The 18,157-nt window shown below is 33.3% G+C and overlaps 1 protein-coding gene across 1 annotated transcript; it reads right to left on the bottom strand.

Annotated features, from left to right (window-relative positions):
* Nucleotides 1-1,523: 1,523 nt before the first annotated feature.
* Nucleotides 1,524-17,270, bottom strand: LOC111686297 (vacuolar protein sorting-associated protein 13B). Its single transcript, XM_046950708.1, has 13 exons — nt 16,459-17,270; nt 15,780-16,401; nt 14,112-15,651; nt 12,863-14,047; nt 11,605-12,673; nt 10,081-11,541; nt 8,184-8,340; nt 6,834-8,110; nt 6,675-6,760; nt 4,503-6,008; nt 4,264-4,418; nt 2,108-3,895; nt 1,524-2,034 (listed from the first exon to the last, which is right to left on the bottom strand). The coding sequence occupies exons 1-13, from the start codon at nt 17,136-17,138 to the stop codon at nt 1,810-1,812; spliced, it is 11,751 nt and encodes a 3,916-aa protein (XP_046806664.1). The 5' UTR covers nt 17,139-17,270; the 3' UTR covers nt 1,524-1,809.
* Between the last annotated feature and the right edge of the window lie 887 nt (nt 17,271-18,157).

The raw sequence follows: 18,157 nt of genomic DNA on the forward strand, positions 1-18,157 counted from the left end.
CTATGACTAGACTATGACTAGACTATGACTAGACTATGACTAGACTATGACTAGACTATGACTAGACTATGACTAGACTATGACTAGACTATGACTAGATTATGACTTAAATTTTGTTGCTTACCGTACAATCATTTTGCTTGAAAAAAACATCAAAAAGTACATATTATGTATTATTCTGCACAAGTTTAAATAAATAATTTTTAATAACAACAAAAATGCATAGTTCTTTTCAGTAACAGCAAAAAACCTTTAACCGCAAAAAACTCCCATACACAACCTTACAGTTTTGGAAAGAAACAATTTACACTCAAAAAAATATAAACTACTACATGTATACTTACTAAGTTTAGTATTAATAAAGCAGAAGCTGAATAGATCCAAAGCCTTTAAGATAGTTCACCAACTAAACATAAATTCAGCCCGATATGTTACCACAAACTGCAGGGTTTAAGTGAATTTTATGCATATTTTATGCTTGTAGTTAGGAGATCGAATTCATTTATGCATGTATGTAATATGTATGTATATAAAAAGTGCAATTTAATGGAATACAACATTATTATGTGCAATGAAAAGGAAACGGAAATGTAATAGCTACATACACACAAACACACTCATAGTAAGCCAACGTTTATGTATTACATATAACGCACTCACACAATTACACAGTATATTTCAATCGTGTTTAAAAAAAAAACCAAATATATAAATAAAATTTCCTTTTAAAAAAGTAAAACTAAATTATTACAAAACCCATCATCATCATACACATGTGTAAAGTTGCTTCAGTGAAATATGAGGGTTTTTTTTTCGCGAAAGCCAACCATAAACTTGTACTTGTATTTAAAGTGAGTTTTTTTTCATTTATTTATTTCCCCTACTTTTTAAATTACTTGTCCTTGTTGGCAACAAGCAAGTTTTTATAACCGTTATATTTTATTTTAGCTTTTAAACATTTTCGTGCAAAGAAAAATTTTACCAGCCATCTTTCGCCATAATAAATTCAATTTATTTATTTGTTTTTTTTTTCTCTCTTTCTCTCTCTCTTCGCATAACTAAGGTAATTTTCAGCTATAATATCATCAAACAGTTTACGTAAAGCTACCTTTACTTTTACATAATATTTTTTAGCTTTGAGGTTTGAGGATTTTCGAGAGTAAAATTAGTTTATAATGTATAATATTTTGTCTATGACTGGAGGCATTTTCTTTATCTGATACTAAATATTACATAAAGTAATATGTATTTAATAAAAGTTCAAATTGGTCAAAATAAGGTAAAATTTTTTAAAATCAATAGAACAAAAGTAAAGAATTATTTAATGTAAAACAGTTAAATGTTTTCAAATGAAGTTAGAAGCCGATTCTTCATTCTTTTAAACCAATTTTTATAAAACATTATAAAATATAACTTACCTTTTAGTTCATTTGCGTTTAAATCTTAACATTTATATTGAGAACAAAATTTAACAAGATAATTTAAGAAATAACTGTAAAAGAGACGAAAAAAAGAAAATTTAATTATTTTTTATCAAAAAATTATAGTATAATTTAAATTTAAAGTAGTAAGTAATACGCTAAAACAATTTATAATTTAAAAAAGTATATAAAGTTATACACATACAACATGATACTATTTGCAGTCTTTTTTAAGATTTTTCATTGCCTTTTACAATTTTGTATTAAGCCAAAATTTATATTAAAATAAAAACATTTCAAAACAAAGGGGAGGGGGTAGTTGTGAAATTAAATCTTTGGATATATGTGTGTATATATAAAAAAGTATATTATTTAAACATAAACTTACTTAATTTTTAATAATATTTGAATTTAATATTTTAAAATAACGCATTATATGTTCACCCAAATGTTCGCTTATATAGAATGACCAATCTAAGGTCTGCTGACGTCTATAACCGCCAGATGCTAGAGAGCCACCCGTCTGTAGTAAATCATAAAGTGAATCGGAAGTCATTTTAATAGAGGAGGTGTGCAGGAAATTCATAATACGTTCATTGGTATAGCTGACATCCTGGAAACGTTATAAAGAAAGTGCAAAGTTTTAAAAATTACAAAAACACTAGACAATTTTGATTTTAACTTACTTCTTCTATATCTTCTCTTTCATGTTTCAAATGTACATAATACAAGGTTTTATCCTGATTATCGACTGTTATCTCCACCTTATCGACAGGGAAAGCAAACTGTAGTTTATCCCACTCAGCCTCAGTAATGGCAAATACAGCTGATGTTAAGAAAACATAACCACGCTTAAGTTGATCTTCCACTGACAAAGTGATTTCATGATAGAATAATATTTGATCTGAAGACAATTCTACTGGCAATAACTTCCATATACGATAACCAGATGGTTCGGTAGCCAAGTTGCGACAAGTAGAGGGGCAGCGTTGTTTGGGCATGGCATTAAAGCCCACTGTTTGCAACATACCTTGACCAGCTAAAGCCAGCAATTCAGCAGCACCACTAATGGGTTTTGTAAATGCTCCCACCAGACCTTTACTCAAACCGGTAAACACCTCGACAGGAGAACGAGCCTCGAGGGTATGATGCGCCAAACCACCTACAGCTCCCAAAATACTTATACCCAAACCAGTCATGCCTTGTGAAAAACCTTCGGTGAAACCTTGTGGTCGAGAACGTCTTAAAGCCTCAGTTCTTTCGATATGCTCTTCATCCAAAGTTAAACGATCCAAATTTCTAGCCACTGAGGCTGCCAATTTTGTTACCGAATTCACTGTGCCAGCAGTTACATTTCTTAACAAAGAAGCTGAGCCTTGAGTGACACCCACAATAAAACCCCAGGGTCCACGAAACAAACCTTGTACCGGTAGGGAAACAAAATCTTTTAAGCCAGTGGTAACAGAACGCGCTAAACCACTAGGACTACCCAAGATCTCTAAAGAACCTACCACCCAGCCAGCACCAAATATAGCACCCGATAAATAATGCATACCCAAAGATTGACCAAACTTTAGAGGCAGAGTCAATAGATGTGAGCGTTCATAAGAGGAAAACGATAAAGGTGAATGATCCAAAGCGATATAAAGTCTTACAGAAGTGTGCACCGACAATAAAACGCTCATAGGTTCTATGCAAAACTTTCTCAATTGCAAAGGTTCCGCTGCATAGATAGCTTGAGCTTCTACATCTTTGGGTATGCTAACTTGGTTCTCTATCAAAATTTTACGTTCATATTCTAATTTTGGCTTGTAGGCACAGTTAGAGGGTTCACACTCCACCAAGGCGTCTAAGAAGTCAGTTATATAGGCATCCTCTATGTAAGCTCTTACGGGACTCAATTTACAATTCAATGAATTAATTTTGAATTCATCTTCAAATAGTTTTAATTTAATATTAATCATTATGTTTTTATCTTTTAAAATCTTGTAAAAAGTTTCCAAATAAAATGGCTCGGGTAAATAGTCATTTTTTTCATATAACTCTTCGGCACATAATATAACAGGAAAATCATATTTTCCGGTGGAAAACAATTGATTATCGATTTGTAAGTTAGGTATCACTATATTCATCGTGCGTTCATCTTCGTTATCTTCATAGGCTATCAGCAGATCATCGGCATATATGGCGATTACTTCACGTTTCATATACTGACGTGCAGTGTTGTCGGTGTGTAGACTTAAATTTATTTCCTTAACAAAAAATCTTATTTTCAGATCCTGTCTTAGAGTATCACAATCATTACGGAAATGTTGACAAATTTCGGTATTTAGTTGTTGGGAGGTTTCTTGATAGTTTTTCGCTGTTGGAAGTAGTAATGAAGAGGAGGAAGTTTGATCTGCTGTCGGAGAGGGTTCTTTGGGCTCGGTGGTGGAGAGACGTGAACGTAAGTCTTTAACGGAGAATTCCATTTGCTAAAAATTTTCAAATAATAAGAATATATTAAGAAATATAGATTTATACAAGCTCTTTCTTGTTGAATATCGCACTAGAAGGAATAGTCTTAGGGATTACTCTGTAACTCTATTTGAAAACAAAAAAGTTTTCTAAATACATTGCATTTCGAAAACAATTTCTTTCGAATCGAAATACTTGAGAAACTTGGGAGGATTTCGAAAATTCAAAGTTATGTTAATCGTTTTCGAAATTTCGAACTTGTGGTTATGTTCAAAATAATTTCGGAATATAAGTTTTTTAAAATTTTATTCGAAAATTTGAAGCTATTCGAATTTAAAAGACTCTTTCAAAGTTTTTAAGCTTTTTTCTTCTGAATGAAACTTACCTGTGATATATAATAAATATTTAATCTAATAACACGATGTTTATCACAGATTATAACTTTAACATCACCATGACCAGGTATATGCAAGAATTTCTTCCATGTTTTATCTAGACGTATGGGTTTAGACCATTTTATAGATTTTTTGGTAGATAAATCTTCAATTAAAACAAAATGTTTAATTAAAATTTAGTTTAAATTTTTGGATTTCAATTACAAAACAAATAAAACCGAAAACTTACCATCAAATAAAGCCAAAGTAATATTGCACAAAGTAGTCTCGACATCGGGAAAGTGGCTATACCATTCAGGAGGTGTATAATAGGATTTACTTTGTTTAGGTATCACATGATGCCATTCCAAATGTTTGCCCTCATATTCTGGTGACGTGGAGGATACCTTACTATTTTCCCCGGCATTCGTTTGTGCAATTATAAAAGGACAATCGGTTTGATTATTGAGCAAAACTGCGGGCGCCACATCCTCGAAAATGGTTAAATAGTAAACCTGATCATGTTCAATCAGCGATACCATTAAAGCTATAGACTCTCGACCATTCTGTATGCTAAAACATTTACGATTAAAGGGCAGCGTTAAGGGAATGGGTATGGAAATTTCTGAATCGGCACAATGTTTTATCACAACAAAATAAATAAACGCCGAATCTACGGAACGTTGTGCACATTGAGCATTTATATCATAGAATTGACTTAGCGAAATGCCTATACTATTCTCTTTATAAGGGGTTGCTCGTAATACTGTCTTGGTCGTATTATTATCTAAGCGTTCTACATCTTTTCTCGCTATACTCTCCTTATGATCCATGGCAAATGGTAAAATACATAAACGATTTTTGGTATGATTTACTACGGCAAATTTTGAAGATAATTTAAATATTTTACGATTATTTTCAATTTTTAAAGTTAAAAGAAATTTGATCACTTCATCGCCTCTCAAGATGACAATATCAGTATAATCACCTTCGGTTACGGTATAGAAATGTTTACTTTGCGTAACTATGGCATTTTCTAAATAAATCGGCAAGGATTGTATCCAATTAGAGCCATTACGTATGCCTATGCTGAATCCTTGTGATATATTGAATAACATTTCCAAACCATTAGCATTTACCATTAGTTCTTTGGGCTGTACACCCAACTCACAAACACGCACTTGTAGCCCAGTGGCATTTAAAAACATACCCCAGGGTGCCACCTCCAAATTGAGGGTACATGCAAATTCTCTAGTTACTCTTGTATTGTATATAACATCTATACCATGATTCGATTCAGAGATTCTTTTTACTTTTAACTCTTCTTCATCGTTTAGGGGCCAATTTCTTGCTAAAGGTTTAGCTAAAATACTTAAAGTATTTTCTATACTCCATTTTTGTTCATCATACCAAAAGAATTTCTGCCAATCTAAAGACTTTAATTTTAGCGTATAACTTTTGGCTGAAGCTGTACCTAAAGGAAAACCGTACATGAACTCAATGTTATGTTCGGTTAAATGAGTAGCTGGTACATCGAGTATGTGCCGTGCACCTTGACCAGGTAAATGTATTTCTGCTTCTTTTCCCGTTGTTTCCTTAGCCTGTATGGCACAACTTAACATGGAGGAAATTTCAAATATGGGCCATATTGTGATGAGTATTTTTTGAGGATTAAAATTTTCTGTTGCTAGACCAGGAATGTCTTCTCGTAGTACTCTTATCCAAAAGCTTATGAATTCGTCGCTGTTGATGGGAACTAAGAAGGGGAGAAAGAAATTTTTTAAGTAAATGAAGTTAGTAAGTTAGTAAGTTAGTAATTTAGTAAGTTAGTAATTTAGTAAGTTAGTAAGTTAGTAAGTTAGTAAGTTAGTAAGTTAGTAAGTTAGTAAGTTAGTAAGTTAGTAAGTTAGTAAGTTAGTAAGTTAGTAAGTTAGTAAGTTAGTAAGTTAGTAAGTTAGTAAGTTAGTAAGTTAGTAAAGTTAGTAAGTTAGTAAGTTAGTAAGTTAGTAAGTTAGTAAGTTAGTAAGTTAGTAAGTTAGTAAGTTAGTAAGTTAGTAAGTTAGTAAGTTAGTAAGTTAGTAAGTTAGTAAGTTAGTAAGTTAGTAAGTTAGTAAGTTAGTAAGTTAGTAAGTTAGTAAGTTAGTAAGTTAGTAAGTTAGTAAGTTAGTAAGTTAGTAAGTTAGTAAGTTAGTAAGTTAGTAAGTTAGTAAGTTAGTGAGTTAGTGAGTTAGTAAGTTAGTAAGTTAGTAAGTTAGTAAGTTAGTAAGTTAGTAAGTTAGTAAGTTAGTAAGTTAGTAAGTTAGTAAGTTAGTAAGTTAGTAAGTTAGTAAGTTAGTAAGTTAGTAAGTTAGTAAGTTAGTAAGTTAGTAAGTTAGTAAGTTAGTAAGTTAGATTTGAAATAAAGTTTTATTTAAGAACTTACCTTTGACCAACCAGGGTAATTTATTATTCGTTCTCAATGGAATATCACCTGTACGAGCCCTTATATTATTATCAGCCAATTTAAGTCTGAAAATAGTTCAAACAAGAGACATACAAATATTTATTCATTAGCAGCCCCCCTATATCCTTCAACACCCACCTCATTGATATATTTGAATTTTGCTGCACACTATGGTAAAATGAGTTGCGACCCTGTTTCTCAATAATATACTCCAAAGATTTATGTGCCACTTCTACAGCTTTACCCTCATGACGGAATTCTAAACGTAAATTATGCGCAACCATTGATACTAATTCTATTTGACCCTTAATTAAAACGAATATTTGAGAACTGGATAATTTGCGCAATTTAACGGTGATGACTTTATTTCCAACACGTAAAAATTTTTCCATATGTTGACTTTCGAATTTGAATGGTATATGTAACGACATAGAAGTATCCACTGTATTTGTTTCCTCATCCGTTATGTAAAAGGTCAATTCTTGATTATGATAATCACTGCGGAATGAATACAAATAACATTCTTTGAGATTTAACTGTATGCGTTCGTGAGTTCCAGTTTGACCAAAAGCCAGACAGGTCATGGTACGATTTACTATTATACATTTAGGTATTAAGGCGTGACGTATGCGACGCTCATCTAAATCCAAACACTCAGACCAGTGATTCTTCGAGGACAGAAGCGTATGTATAATGGCTGGACCTATATTAAACTGCAAACGATCAAAGACAAAATTTGCATTTATGATATTTTTCTTGTTATCTATTTCCATATAAGATTGTACTGTGGTCTCTTCCAGTAGAGAAATCATATTAAGAAAACCATAATCCAAACATTTTACATTGGCATTAAAAGCAACATTTAAATTGAATTTTTGCTTATCGTAGAAAGTGGAATGAAATTTAATATTTTGCATAATCAACATTAAAAACGCTTGAGATATATGAGTAGTTTTGGACAAATGGAATTTCTTAAGTAGTGGTGGCAAATCGGCATTTTCATCTGGCTGATTAAGAAGTTTAACTTTAAGCAAATTACAGCTTAGTAATAATTGAACTTTTGGCACACAATTCGATTGGAATGTAGTATCAACACGCATACAACCTACTAATACTTTGGGGTGTAAAATAAAATCAGCATCTTGACGACCTTTACCCAATACTTCATCTATATTCATGCTGGCTATAGAATGTAATTCCTCATCCTCTTCGCTGGTATCAAAACATTCTCCATTTACCGAAACTAAAGATTGCATAATAACCACGCGCCAAATGGTGGCGCAGACTTCTCGTTCTGGTAGTTTAATATCTTTGGAATTGGTTTCCGAAAGCCATAGATCACAGTAATGTAGAAAACATTCATGTACTTCACTAAAGTATTCCATGCGACATTTTATGTGTATGGGATTTTCCACCTGGCAATATATAATGTTAAGAAAAAGAAGGTTGCATGTTAAATTTTTAAAAATCTTTATTTTAATTCCTTACCGCCATTGGCACTGGATAAATATGAATTTTACACATTTTTCTAGGTTGAGGATAACGCCAACATATTATGCCATAATCTTTTTTTATGATTTGTATTTGATAGGGCAGTGGCAGAACACTGTCAGACATTAATTCCACAAATTGAAAAGCACCAGCTCTGAAAATAATTTTATGCAATAATTAGGACAAATTTAGAATGTTCTAATCGGCTGTGAATCTTATAGGCACAGCCCAAAATAATATATTTCTGAATTCCATTTTGTTCGGAACAATGATTTTGTTGTTGTAACAGCTAAAACTATACAATAATCTAATAGGAGGGTTCTACATCAATGTCCCGTTCCCACGACAATCGGTTCTTCGCACCGGAACGACTCGGAGTTCAACGAACAACGACCAGAGATTGTCAACCCAGCCACACCGTCTTTACACGTGTCGCTGCTACAACAACATCAATGTCCAGGCCTAAAAATTGTAATACTTCAACTGGATGTGCCCATAAATCCATTGGACAGAGTGAAGTAGGGTTGGCAGAGCAGTTGAATATGTGGTGGGTGTTATGAGGGCCCTGACCACATGCATGACATTCGTTGGGGACGGCACGGCCTATACGCTCTTAGTTGTGCCAGAACTACTCTTGTTTTCCGAGGCAGGTTTTCTTCCGTGTCTGCAATGGGCGGTGGGCTACCTCCAAGTATGATATTCATTCAGGATCCAATGGATCCTGCGCATATCTGCATATGCTTTCCTCGTATATACGAAGGTCCTTCTGACATGCCTCAGAGGAGTATCAAACTGTGTGATGTTAAAATTGGGATGACTCCTCCGATGACATCCCATGAGGAACTGTTTGGTCAACATGACATTATGTCTCTTGACTGGGAGGACATTCGTTACCTCATGCAGGTGATGTTCCTAGGAAATTTGTATGCAGCCCGTTACAGTCCTTACAGGCGGCATTTTGGCAGCTTTGAATGTTTCTCCACTGGGTGAAACAATGAGGCTTATAGAACATTTGTCTCCAAGTCTCGATTGTGCTTTAACAGACGGACGGACAAAAGGACTAACACTCGGATAGATGTACTTTTATGACTTGATTGGTTCAGAAATTTACAAGGATCCAGAATAGTATATGTATATGACTAATACTTCAAATTCTTTTTTCATGATGAGTTTAAAATCAACATTAATTATAACAAAATAAAATTAAAACAAGTAGGAAAGTGTAGTCGGGCATGGCCGACCATATGATACCCTACACCATGAGTATATTTTTACAATTTTTACTTTTATAAAATTTTTATTTTTTGTAAAGAAACTGTTGAATATTACCATAATTCCAAAATATTTAAGCCATTTATTGATAAAAAACTAAAATTTCTAAATGAGGCTTTATATAGGTCAAATATGGGCCGATCCTCGGTAAATTTGGGAAAAGGATATATTTCTAAATAACAGTTAGTTTTGTTGAGTTTCATTGTGATACAAATGGTTACAAGTCAATTTTAGACGTTTAAGTCATTTTTTGAAGGGGGGTTTGTATGGGGGCTAGGGTCAAATATAGGCCGATCCTTACGAAAATCTGCAGTATCATTTATACTTATATCAAACTTATTTGTGCCAATTTTTAAAAGTTCAAATCGGGAGGTACGGTTGTATGGGGGCTAGGTGAAATAATGGACCGATTTCAACCATTTTCAATAGGCTTCGTCCTTGTGCCAAAAAACATGCTTGGTCCAAATTTCATCAAATTATCTTGAAAATTACGGCCTGTACCTTGCGCACAAGGTTTACATGGACAGCCAGCCAGCCAGCCGGACAGACGGACGGACGGACATGTCTTAATCCCCACCCCACTATAGTGGTGTAGGGTATAAATATAAAATTTTTTACTTACCTCAAATCATCCTGATAGAATTCCTCTCTTTTAAAACTCTTATTATTCTGTATAAAGGTACTAACATTCGGACATTTTAAAGGCTTTAGATGTTTCAATTTTGCCTCATTATTTTCACCCTGATCATGTAAATGTAAACGTTGAAAACGTAACAATTCTTCTCTTACATAACTAAGTATTGTATTCAAATCATGGACAGCTTGTCTTAATTGTAAGATAACATAAATGCCCAAATCTATTTGTATAACATTAAATTTGATAATAGCATTGATAAGAGGCAAACGATTCCAGGGTTCAGTAACAAAATCCATAGAACCCTTAAGTGAAATAGGATGTACAAACACCTTTTTACTCGTACGTAAATACAAAGCACCCAAAGAATATTTAGCCGAACACTTTTCGGGACGTGTAAGATATTTAAGATTTATTTTAAGATCACTGAACACCAATTTACATTCGTAGTCCTGATGATCGGTAAGTTTGAGAGCAATATTGTTACATTTGATATTCAAACGATCGGCATTTAGAGTATTTCTTTTCATAAGCATAATTTTGGATGTACGATATAGCGGTCCCTCATAGGGCAGGCTAACACAAGTGTAGACTTGCAAAGCATTATAGATAATCATTAAGTTTCGACATATTTCGGCTACATTACGTTCACTAATGGTGATCACCAATGGTTTGGCTAATTCAATATCAATTTCACGCATTTTTTGTTTGGTCATATGTGCTTTATAAGTAAACAGTGAAGGAGGTATGCCTGTTGAAGTTAAATCCCCGGGCATGGTATCTATTATATTTTCTGGAAATAAATTTGTTGGCAATTTCGTTTGTAAACCATTCATGGTTGGCAAATATACACTTAAATTGAATATGGAAAAATTAATGATAGAATCATAAATATTTTGTGTAACCATAAAGCTAGGCTGAGATATGGTAAATGATATTAAAGGTTTTTCAATTTCCTCAACCTCAAATAATACTTGAGTTTCTGTGTCACTGCATTTGGAATCGAATATTTTAAATAGAAAGACACCTGCTACAAATGAAACAGTTCTCGGTAGAGATTTGATTTGTATATGATTATTTTGTGGATATTCTGTTAGTTTTTCCAAAATAATATTAGTTGAACTGGATTTGGCTGAATGCAAAATGTCTTTTGTTATTAGAGAACGTTTAGAAGATTGAGACACAACACCCGAATCGATTTTGCACGGTGGTGGTTCAGAGTCTTCATCAATCGACTCAAATTGTGTTTGAGAACCTAAACGACTGAAACGTCTTATCTCAGGATGCACAGTTGTGGTTTTTGTTAAACTATTTAGAGATTTAATTGTACGCAGCACTGTTGTAGAGTGGGAACTTTCAGGTGAGTAGAAAATAGTTGTATCAGATTGGGTTTTTGAGTTAGCAGCTGCTGTAGGAGAAGGTTTTAGTTTGCAAACCTGGTTAACAGTTCTAAAAGTGTGAATATATATTATAAATTATGGAAACTATTGTTTTTATTTCATAAAAACTTACTCTGATATTTTTTGTAATCTTCTCAAATGACAGCTAAACATATTCAATTGATCAGTATTAATGCTAGCAATAAAATCTGTAGCACAATTAAACTCTATGGCCTGGCCACAAATTAAAATATTATTATAAACTATATTCGGAGCATAAGTAGCTATTAAAGTGAAATTCTTGAAAATTTCATTTAATTTTAATGATTGTTTACGCTCTGGATTATTCCATTCCACTGCGGGATTAGTGTGTACATTTTGTGCTTTATTACGCATATGTGTTAAAATCTCTAACCAATTACCGGAAGCAGCTGATAACTTCTTTAGAGTTAACTCATATTGTCTATCCTCAACAATAGAGCCGGGTATACTTAATATACCCATACTGGCTGCTTTACCATAAACATCCGGTCTTAAGGGTTTGCGTTGTAGAGGATTTTGTAGATTAGGTGTTACGTTAATGCTATCAATTTTACAAATTAAAACCGTGCATTGTTTCTTAAGATTATCCAGTGGAAAATAGCAAGTAATACCTTTACTTTCGAAATGCACCAGCGGTAATTCCGAAGCTATTATAATATTTTCTTTATCATTTTTACTTTCTAAATTTTGCTGATTTTTCTCCATTATAACACACAAAGGTTCCATAAATTCCTGTATACGATCTAAGTCTACTATAATTTCCATAGCTTGCATTACTATTAAAATTTCACTAATATGACGTCCCACCTCCCCTTTACGTTTGACACCAATACGTTTGTAGAAATCTTTTAAACTCACTTTCGTTAAGATGATATTGAGGAATGGATGTTCATTGCTTTCGGCTATCATACGCATGCGTAAATATTCCTGTTGCAACCAATCGTATCTATCGGATTTTTGATAATAGTTTAAACTAAAATTACCAATTTTACTGGTGTATTTGGTAAAATCTTGTCCTTGATCTACGGTGGAGAGAAAATCTTCAAATTCTACTACAAGTTTACTTTTATGCGTTTGCTCGCGGGCACTTTCAACTTCGGCCACAACTTTGGCAATAGTCCATTGACAAAAGAGAGATATTTTGTTGAGGATAGATTTTTCTGTAAATGAGGTAAAAAGGTGTTAATTGGTCTTTTTTTATATACATAGATAGAACTTCGATATTAAGAAGTTTTCACAGATTTTGTTTTAACTTGTTGACAATAGTTTTAGTTTTTTTTAATAAATGTTCCAATAGCTTCTCTACAAGCAAACAAATATGCATTCAAAATAAAAAAAAATCAACTTACTCTCATTAGTTGGAAGAGCTGAGACATCTGAATTACTATCCAAATCCATAAATTCCTTAATATGTTGATTTTCTTCCGAAGAAGTCAAAATCATTAAAGGAATCTGTGAAGTTTTCGTATTACTTTTTCTTTTACTCGACAACGATGTTGATGGAGTACTGGAAATCTTTTGTAGCAATTCCAAAACACTCATCAAGTGGCCACAATGTAATTGCAATATTTTAACATTATTGCCAAACAAATGTATGGTAGAAGAATCTAAATGTAAATTAAGGCAAATAATCTCCTCAAACTTTTCATTATTTCCGCTATTATCCACAGTGGCAGGCTTCGAACGTACGCTGGGTTTAGGTGAGGGTGGTGGTGATCGCTCACTACCGGAGAAAATCTCTTTTAAAGAATTTGAAGATACTGAAGAGTTTTCTACTAGTTTAGTGGAACGTTCTTTTGGATTTTTACTTTTCGGTTTTGTTAGAGGTGAACTTGTGCGCGATTGAGATTTAAAAGTATAATCTAGATCGGTATTAATGGTAACAGCTTGTTTACGTTTAGTAGTGGCTACGGTTAAAGTAGTCTGCCAAGGTTTTAGTACCGGCATTATATTGCTATCTTCAATGGTATTTATATCCAATTCTTGAAATTGTATGGTCCAGTTGAAAGTTGTTTTCGCATTAAGAGGCGGATTAATTTTTAGCCTCATACTAGATCGACTTATATATTCTGCAAATGTTGATTTTAGCAAAATTTTCGGCAGTTTAATTCTAGTATATAGTTTTTTTAAGACATCCTCATTGTCAGTTGTTAAGCTAGTATTACTAACATCCAATTGACTTTGTGCTATATCGATATAGATTATTATGGTGTTAAATAGTTTAAAGTATTTTTTGATTTTTTCTTCATCACTTTCGGGTGGTATTTCATCGGGTATATCGATTATAATGGGATCTGTTACTGTCAGTTCTAAGCGTTCATCCTTTTCTGAACTAAAATGTATAGTTTCTTCAGGTTGGGATATTTTTCTTAAAGAACTAGAATTACGTGATGATTTACGTCCAAATATTTGTGGCATTGTGTTATTGGTTTGGTAGACAATCGATGTCGAGTGGGCGGAACTGGTAACATGACTAGCAGACACTGTAGGATTTTGTAAGTTCTGTGTTTGTATTTCTATTTCTGTGGAAAAATCTTTGTTAGAAAAAAAAAATAATTAGAAAGAATTTTAACAATTTCTTTTTCAAGCCAAACTCACCTGTTGCTAATTTATTTTCTTCTTGCGTAACAAAAGATAAAAATTCCAATAGATTTTTATCGACATTTAAATTAAATTTTTCCATCCATACGCCTATTGCCATTTCTATATGATCTTTAGCATCTTTTTTAGATGATTTCGTTTGACTTAACAATGGTTCATCTTGAGCAGAGAGATTGGGATATTGCAGTTGTAACTCTAACCATTTATTTTGATTGTTATGCATTTTAGCTTGTGTATTTAGGACATTATAGCGACGTAATTGTGAAGTTTTTCTGCCAATTACCACATCAGAGTGTAAGGCTGCTAAGTTTACATTCCATATGCCAAAGCTATGATAATAACGTTGCTTTACCATTAATTTCGATAACACTGTATTCAAGGACATTGTATCGGCTAAGACCTGAGAATGATTTAGCACCTCTACCATTTTTATGACCATTTGTGGCTCATAGTTTAAAGCAGAATAAAATAATTGTAAACCTGCTATTAATTCCCTTTTGGTGAATTGTAATTTAATTATATCACATTGTAAATCCAATTTTTTAATAGGAACTTCATCTGTTTTCCAATAATGAGGTTGCAATAATTTGCCATAATTCAACTGTAATTTGGGTATGGTTAGTAATCGTATTAAATTATCAGTAGAGGGTGCTATTAGACCCATAGAAAAGTCTTTGATGTTTAAATCATAATTATCATAACAGGCATTCAATAACTCCTGAGGCTTATCCGGCAACTGGCAAGTAGTATGAACTAATTTATCCGGATTTAAGGGAGTTGAAAGAGTACCTTCAACTTTATCAAAATACAACAGCATGTAGGGCAAGCTATTCTTAACAGCATTAGGCAGTTTTCTATGTATACGTAAGGAGGGTTCTGGTTCAGTTTTAGCATAAACTTCTAAACGCATACGTTTAAGCTCAATTTTATATTTACACAAGGGTACGCCCTGCATCAAAGCATCATAATCTTCTACTAAGGGCGGATGTAACTTGGGTGATCCCTCTGCTAAATGTCCACTTGTTCTAGCCGCTAAGTGAGATCTTGCTTCATCTGTTTCAACTGCCTCACCACCAACTGTTACATTACTATGTTCTGTTGGTATTAGGACTTTTTGTGTATTTGTTGCAATTGCAGTATTTGTCTCTGTTTTCTCTACAACATTTGATGAATATGCTGTTGAATCGTATGAATCTATTATAGTTTTAATCACATTTTTAACCTGTAGAAATGTTTGATTATAACGAAATGTTATGCCGGCCGCTAGAACGCGATATTGTCTATATAAATCCATTAGTTTGCCCTCATTTGTAGTGTTTGTTATGCCGGATGTTGATGAAGGACCCTCTTGACTCTCTGTATGGGTTGAGCGATAATTTATAACATCAAATGCAAATATGGGACTGCGATAGAGTAAATAGTCATCGGTGATTCGTGCCATATAATCATCGTAATTTGTGACACCCCAGCCTTTGTCAGCAATCATGCATTGATCATCAAACAAAGATTTATCAATGAATGAACGAATATTGGTAAACTAGGAGAAAGACCAAAACAATTAGTAAAGAATTTTTAATTAAAATAAAATTTTAAAGAAATTTATAATTTTTTTTGTAAAAATATCAACGAAAACATTTTGAAAAAATATATACATTCCACACTTACCGGAGCTGTATCTATTATGGCATAACTATTTGTCTGATCATCAGTGCGATAACTGCCCAAAGGTTCTACATAAATACTTGATATACCCATTTTCATATTGGACCATTCCAACTCCTTTGACATAACACGCTCCCAATATAAACCGCCAATAGTGAAGCGTACAATAGGCATATAACGTATACGTTTAATACCACCCATTATAGCATCATTAATAAATTCCGAATTTTTAAGAGTCAAATTCAACTCTTCCACATAAATACCAATGTCTTTTGTATGACCTGCAGGATCATCTATATGACTTTCATCTTTGACCTCATCTACTAGATTAAAACTTGGTAACATATTCCATGCCCACGATAAGTAAGTGCCGCCGCTATTTGCTTTATTTGAGGCCATATCTGATGCGCCATAATCATCTGGTGCCGTTGAAGAGGCATCAGAAGCATTTGATTTTTCTGGCACCATTTGTGTAATGAATTTTATGAGACGCATTAGTAAAGGTATTTGCATGGTGGAAATATTTAAATCTAGATTTTGAGTAAATACACCTATACGCGTTGTACTGCTGTTGGCCATGGTTTGACTATTGTATTTACGTAAAACGCGGCATTCTAAAGTGCAACTGAAAATAAAATGAAACGTTGTCTAAATTTATTAAAAAAACATCTAACCTACTTACCGATACATTACCGGCTCTTGACAAACATCAATTTGACCCGCATCATTACGTTTATCCAAACATATAGTCAAATCGGAAACATTAATCAATTTCCGCATTAATACCTTATTTGGATTTACATCAACCATGGCCAATTGCCACTGTTCATTGGCTGGACCATAGCTTAGATGTTGAACATTCATAGATACCACAATGTCCTCTTCTATATATTTCAAAATAATATTCTGACATTGCACATTAATATTATTGAGAATTTTTGTGGCCAAACTGGAACCCATCGATGAGGTATCCTCACGCTCATTGTTACGATTGCTGGCACTAGTCACCTCCGTCGTCGACTGATGTTGTGGCGAACTGCTGCCCGTGGGAGATTTAGTGCCACTACTATCTTCACGATTCGATTTCAATACAAATTCGATTGTATTAATAGATATTCCTATAGGTTCTGAGGTGATTTTAGTCCAGGGCACCGATATGACTAATTCGTGTATATGACCCGAAAGAAATTGAAAAGGCAAATCTAATTCTTGTTGCAACACATCTAAACGTAAATCCAAATTATGGAATGTGACTTCACCCTCCCATAAGGAAACTTGAAAATCTTGTGGTCGTATATTTTTGACATATTTCGTCAAATAGTTTAGTATAAGAGGTGTTATATAGGATTCGATTTTGAACATTTTATCGCCTCTAGAGAGCACTTAAATATTTTAGTTTCTATTTTTTCAGAAGATTTATAACATTTTTATAAAACTTTTTGATTTAATTTACTTAGCATTATTCCAATTTTATTTTTTCACTTTTTTTAATATTTTTACCACAAATTTAATATTTTTTGTTAAAAAAATCTAGCAGAATTAAAACTTCACACGTCAATGAAAATAAATTCATTGGCCAGCTGCTGAAACAGCTGTGAAAAGGGTTACCAAACTTTCAAAAAGTGTTGTAAACAAATAAAAGCCGGTTAAAAAATGTATACCAGATTGCTGAAAATCACGTAAACAAATCACAGCTGTTCAAAAATAAAGCTACCAGATGAACCGAAATCAAATAAACAAACTTAACCTGCAACAGGTTAAGTTGACATCAAACCAGCTTCGTTGATGGTCTCCTGGAAGAATGCCCACAAGAGAGTGGCAATTGTATACCTACCTAGTCACCTAGGCGGGTGGTGGTCGGTCGGCTAGTGGTGACATGGTATATTATCTCCTACTTGGGATACGTACTTATTATTATACCATTGATCTCAGCAGAATCACTAACATACACCCATAATAATAGAGCGCGATGTCTGTCTGGTGTGCCTTTCAGTGAAGCTCTTGTTGTCTCCAACACTATGGTGGCCGAATATTTACAAGTACAATTAAACCAGAGAACATTAAACAAATATTTTTGAATCCTTCATAACACGACGAACGTTTATTTTTGGTATTTTTTCTATGAAACATTGTTTTTGGTTTATTAACTTATACATATGAATACATAATAACTGGCTCAAAATACGATGTTGCAACTTTATAGAACAGAATTTTTTTTCGTTAATGGGAAGGAAAATAGTACCAAAAGGGGTAAAAACGGGAAATTTGATTTTATTCAAGAAACACTAAATATGCTAACGGGGAGTTTTCGAAACACCGGTACTAAGTGATATTTTTTGGTACTTTTTGAGTTTTCTATGATATTGAAATCGAAACATGAA

This window comes from Lucilia cuprina, chromosome 4 (assembly GCF_022045245.1).
Source record: "Lucilia cuprina isolate Lc7/37 chromosome 4, ASM2204524v1, whole genome shotgun sequence".
NCBI classification, from domain to species: domain Eukaryota; kingdom Metazoa; phylum Arthropoda; class Insecta; order Diptera; family Calliphoridae; genus Lucilia; species Lucilia cuprina.

Bases quoted from the DNA above. Each gene is read 5' to 3' on its own strand.
- LOC111686297 (XM_046950708.1), bottom strand. From the start codon at position 17,138: ATGTTCAAAATCGAATCCTATATAACACCTCTTATACTAAACTATTTG. The intron at 11,542-11,604 runs GTAAGTTTTTAT...TCACACTTTTAG, and splicing joins AGATTACAAAAAATATCAGA to AACTGTTAACCAGGTTTGCA. The intron at 6,009-6,674 runs GTAAGTTCTTAA...TCCCCTTCTTAG, and splicing joins ATTACCCTGGTTGGTCAAAG to TTCCCATCAACAGCGACGAA.